The sequence below is a fragment of the Maylandia zebra genome, linkage group LG22 (genome assembly GCF_041146795.1).
Source record: "Maylandia zebra isolate NMK-2024a linkage group LG22, Mzebra_GT3a, whole genome shotgun sequence".
In the NCBI taxonomy this organism is placed as follows: Eukaryota; Metazoa; Chordata; class Actinopteri; order Cichliformes; family Cichlidae; genus Maylandia; species Maylandia zebra.
The window spans coordinates 20,916,216-20,922,055 of record NC_135187.1 but is presented as its reverse complement, the minus strand read 5'-3'; the positions used below and the strand labels follow the sequence as shown (position 1 = coordinate 20,922,055).

Here is a 5,840-nt window from a genome sequence, read left to right as displayed (position 1 = left end):
AACTCTCACGATTCAGGTTTGCTGTTCATTGCAAAGAAAACAAACCACATATTTACACTTAAGCAGTCTTTCAAAGCAGCCGTCTCACACCGATGATAATGTTATAGATGACTCTCTATGACTCATAGTGCTTCAGCTCCTGGCATTTATAGTAATTCTCAGCTATAACTGCTGACAGATAGACTATATATCCCCCGCTGGAGCGACTGTCACAGTAAAGTAGATGATTCAAGGTATGTGGCTGCTTAAGATGCCAGGAACAAACTTTTTAAATGTTCTGTGGCAAAATCGAGACAATGAGGCTCAGAGCAGCACAGAAACAGGAGCAGACACATTCAATAGACTGAGAGGATGTAGATGGGTCTAAAAGCTCCGACCCTTCCAAGCAATGAGCAGTAAATCAAGCATCAATTAATAAAGCCAATCTTTAGCTCCAGTGCGCCAGGCCAAATGGCTGTGTGTCTGCCAGGCTTTTATAGGCAAATACCATATGAAGCTGTGTCAGCAAAACCACACCAGGTATTGAAAGTTTGAAAACAACCACAAATATGAACAGAAATTCCACTTTTTCAAACAAAGAATTTCTGTAAGCAGAATGGATTTATTTGATAGGAGCTTAAATAAGACAAAAATATTTGAAGTCAATTAGTTTTTTGAGAAGTTTTAGAGGGAAAAATACAAAAATCTTTCAGATTTTTCTTTGATTTTCTGCACATTTTAAATATCAGTGTTAACCTAGGTGCTGTAATTTATGGTGTATAAATATATTAAAGTTCTAGTCTAGTCCTTTAGCCCTTATATGACCAGAATATGTTTCCCTTATTTTGATATTCTAATGCTTACAGACATGCAGCGCATGCTGTCTCTAGCAGGCTCTATAAAGAGCAAGGTAATTCACTCGAGTTTTAACGGTCTCATCTTTCAGCACGATCCCTGGAGATACTTATCCTCTGGGAAAGTGAGACAAAGACAAAAAGTAGCGACAAGAGTTGCTCCAAGGACGTACACAGAGTCCACTCCAGACCGGAGAAGCGTCTCCCTGCTGCGGTTTATGATCGCCCCGGACCCAGCTGATGCCCACCGCTCCCAGGACGATGCTCGCCACACCCAGGCCCACCTCCACCAAGGACAGCAGGAGCAGGCTCCACAGAATCTTGCGGCTGGAGCACATCCTGCCCCGGGCATCTCTCCAGCTCCAGCAGGAGGGAGGCGCTGAGGCGGGAGTCCGCTTCTCGATGCTCCGAGGGCGGCGCTGCTCTACTGCTTCATATCCGACTGGAAGAGGCGAAAAAAGTGTATCCAAGCGTAAAGAGAAGAGGAGCGAACTTACAGAAGCGGCTAACAAACTATTTAAACAAGGAGGTGGGGGAAGCGTTGGCTCTCTGGTTGGAGATTATTGTGGTAAAGGAGCGTTCGGCTGAAGTTCCTCTGTGCACAACGCACGGCGCTGTCCAGGGTACTTAAACGCCATGGCGCGCGCGCAAGCATGCACCCATATACACACACAAACAGTGCACGCGCGCACATCCAGGGCCGTTACTAGGAGTTCGTGAGTCTCAGCCTCCGCCCACAGCGATGAAGCGTAACGTTCGTTAAACGGAACCACAGACAGGAAACACCTGTCACTTAAATATAAATATAAAAGCTACACTGATATGTACGTTTTATAAATAGATAAAACAGAACAGCGATTATTTTATCAAAAACTGAAAAAACTTGTTTAGTTCTTGGTTTTTTGGGTTTTTTTGGGTTTTTTTTGTTTTCTTCAAACATTCTGGAACTCGGTGTTTGTTCTCTTTATATATTAGTTCCAGCTTTGGGTAGTAGATTTATTTATTCTTTAGTGATATTTACAGTCTTTGATTAAGAAGGTGACAGCTCGTGACTCTGCTTTTCCAGCATGTGCATGTCTACAACCAGAAATGATTAACCATGTTTTCACACTTCTGCGCTCTTCTATTCCTGGATTTAATTCGCTTTTCTGAGAGTTTCACCTGAAGGAAGTTGCATTTAATATAGTTAACTCAATAACAGTGAATGTTAGTTTAGATCGTGAGCATCTGCTGTGATCTCTGCTCTCTATCAACTCATAAATATTTAAGCAACATGGGACATTTTGAGTGACGTAATCTGAAGCTGATGTGGAAAACAAGACTCTAGAGGCAGATGACTCGCTGTTATTTGTGAAAATGTGACAAATTTTTTTTTAAATAATATGTACTTATCATGAAATTGAGCATGTGTTAGTTCTGCAAACTAAAAATTACAGCTTCTGGGTCAAGAAAGAACCAATCCAGTGGTGTATTAGTTGTTTCGTGTGTGCTATATTGAATTAAATAGATTGTTTAAGCTGAAGGACAGCAAAGCTTTGCAATCATGATGCTAATAATGGACGTTGGGTAGAAATTCATGTCAGAGCTGTTCTCTAAATAAAAACTTAACCACTGTAATTTATTGATTTATTTTAAGCACAGTTCACACTGTTATGAAACAAGGGTTACAGATGTGAACTCCATCAGTCATTCAGTGCAGAATCCACACCAATTAAAATAACTCATATAAGCCTCATTTACCTTATTCAAACCGAGGAGGGACTCAGGGGCAACGCTGGGGAAAATTCTCATAATACCTTTCGGTGAAAGACAACTGGTGACGATTTCAAAGTGCTGTGGAAGATTTTATAACTAAACTACTTCTCTGTGTCAAACTGTCCTAACTGAACAACAAGCTCCGCATTGCCTTATTGTGTCTACATGTCATATTTCAGCTACACCACATGCTGATGTACGAGTTAATGTTTATCACACGGTGTTCTAACAGCATCCTGTGACCGTGGCAGATTGATGACTTGTGTGTATAAATATTGTAGGTTTACAATCGCTCTTTGGTCAAAGATACTGCTGTCGTTCTGTTTATTGTTGTTTGACGCCTTTGCAAAGGTAAATAAAACTTACAGAGACAACCTGATACCGGTACTTTCTTTGTGAGCCACCATAGAACTGCACAGATTTGAGTGAAAATCAAAGTAGAGGTTTCAAGACACCATGTTTTGGGGTTTTTCTTTTACATTTGGCCAATGCCCCGCCTACTCATTAGTCACGCTAATGCTTTATCAGAGATAAAATTCTGAGATAAAGGGTTAATATTCAGGGTGGATGCATTCAGAACATCAGTGATCTGCGATTTAAAAGTGCCAGACACGGGCAGAAAACAGAAAAACACCTTTGGACTTGTTGGTTATTGATCTGCTCCCAGCCTTTTCAACATTGCCTAAATATTCAGTAATCCCACATACCGCCTTTCCCACTACATAAAATCAAAACATTTGAACTCACCTCCAGGAGATGGTAGAGCTAGCCAAGAAGCATAAAGATAATTAACTGATTCTGGCTTTTTAAATGTGTTTTCTGCACGTAAAGGTTTCTAACTGATCGATGATGGATTGACAGAGGCTAAGCAGCTGCTGTGGGATACAGCATCATCGAGCTGTGTTACTGTACGCTGTGCTGTTTCAGGGGAGTGTTTACTCGGAGCTCAACATGAGTTCACTTTCAGTATCAGCTGCTGCAGATGAACTACATGGTGAACACACACAGTCCTTGAGTTTACTTTAGCCTGTAGTGTGCATGTAATCAAGTTCTGATTATTACAAGGCTAAAAAGTTTTTTTTGCTGCCTTTCTTCCCCGTTGCTGCACATCCAGTTTGGCCAATTTTTTATCTTCTTATTTTAGAATACCACAGATCCGAGGAAACAGGGGCCAAAACTCAGCTTTTGTCTTCGATGATTATTTTCTGCTTGAGAAGAAAATTGGACATTTGGTTTGCTAATATATCATAATGTGCCTGCTTATCACGATTATTCGGCTCTCAGTAGACTTTGTTGGGGAACTGTTTTCTCAACAACACTGTCATGGCTTCACAAGAACTGTGGACCTGAACACAGACACCGTGACAGTGTGACACTAGCTTTGCAGACTTTATTCACAGAGCAGCATAAGTGAGGTGAGTGTCCTCACAAGCCAGAGGGGACTCTAGGGACAGGTGAGTGAGTTCAAAGTGAATGCTTCGAGCAGACACAGAAAACAAAGAACAAGTGAAGTAAGTCTGGGAAATATTTAAATAGAGATTCTATAGAAGAGCCTTTGCTCTGTATTACTAGAGATACAGAGCAAAATATATACTGAGATCATTGCTGGTGTTTTTCCTCCTTGGCATTGTGTGAACACACACCTGAATGCCAAACCTTTTACTTTTGCAGAGTTGCTCACACTTGCTGATGACCAGTTAATTAAGTGCATTCGATTAGTAGCAGCTCACTGATACCTACCCTGTTGATTCCTATAGAGGCAGCTAGCATGTACTTAGCGTTTCACACACTGCTTCTGCTTTTTGGTTTAGTATTTGTTGAGTACTAACATGTCATGTGTCATGTGTTGACAAAGGTTTTTTGTCTTGGTTTGTGTGTGTAGATGCTTTTGTTGCAGATGAAGAGCCATGTGTAAATGTTAGGTGCTCTGACATGGGACAGGCAGAAATGTACTTTGTTGATGACAACATGTTAGACTAAGACTCTAGTGACAGCTGGGTTAAGACAGATTATCAAAAGGACTAATTTAGCAGAATCTTTCAGTGAGGTGCTTTGTTTTGAAAAGGTCACAGAGACAGATATGGACTAAGCACTGAGTGTTCCTTACAAATTTGTCAAGCTGTTGATTGAATTCTTGATGAAGCTGAGTTGATAGATGCAGAAGTTGTAGATGTACTGAACCAGGGGGGAGACCAGCTGAAATGTGTTGGACAGCCAGCTATAAAGCTGGAAATCCATATATGCTATGATTGCTTGAATTATTGGAAATTATTTTTTGTAACTATGTTACTGTGTTATGAAAGGCTATAGGAGACGATACACCAGGGATGTGAAACAAATTTTACATCGTGGGCCACATAAAGACACATAACATATAGATATATTAATATTAGAAAATAAGTGCAATATCAGCAGCACAGAAATGCTGCTGTAATAAATGGAAAAACATCTTTCAGAATTAATCTTTGGGTTTAAATTGTAAGAAATAAATGTGTAAAATTACAGAAAAAATCATCCCGATACCTCATTGCACTCTCACAGATGGTGCTGTAATTACAAAGGCGAATAGCAAATGTGCTTTTTGGTGGCCCACTGTAGAAAAAACAGAAGAAAAAAGTCTGTAGTGAAAAAAGGGAAATTTTCTGTTATTTAATGTAATCTATTACTGTAGTATGACTAGCGATGGGGAGAGTCTTTATCAGAAGGAAAAGATCCAAAACTTACTAAAATACATTTAAAAGTCCACAAATGTATGGCTTCCTTCACATTTTCCAAAGAAATCTAGTGGGCCAGATTGGAGTTTTTGCTGGGCTAATTCTGGTCCACGTGCCTTATGTTTAAAACCCTGGCCACACACTATATATAGCTCATAAAGTCCCTCACGTGAGATTGTTCTGTTTTTTTTTTGTCCATCGTTAATAATGAATTTTTACAAATGGATTTTTGGTTCCTGTTTTGTTTTTGTTTCCCTTTCTCACATCTTTGTTTCTGTGAATTTCTCTTCCCTGGTGTTGCCTATGTGCTTCTCAGAAATATTCACTTCCTGTTTTATTGTGATGATAACTTTCTGTGTTTGGGTCTTTGCTGTCTTTGCATTTCCCTCTTTACTTCCGCCTGTGTCCATTCAGCTCAGTGTGAGTATAGTCTTGTCTCTCCCTCTGTTAGCTGTCTGTCTGAGTGAGTCTCATAATGTAGACATGCTAAACCACAAACTTTCACTTTTTCAGAATAAAATAAAAACGATTAAATAAA

The 5,840-nt window shown here is 39.9% G+C and overlaps 1 protein-coding gene across 1 annotated transcript in view; it reads right to left on the bottom strand.

The window, feature by feature from the left end:
• Window positions 1-1,417, bottom strand: part of tmem196 (transmembrane protein 196) — a 5,922-nt gene extending 4,505 nt beyond the window's left edge. The window contains exon 1 of the mRNA XM_076879236.1: window positions 1,007-1,417. Coding sequence (XP_076735351.1) covers window positions 1,007-1,171 — 165 coding nt within the window. The 5' untranslated portion in view covers window positions 1,172-1,417. The remainder of the gene's footprint in view (window positions 1-1,006) is intronic.
• Between the last annotated feature and the right edge of the window lie 4,423 nt (window positions 1,418-5,840).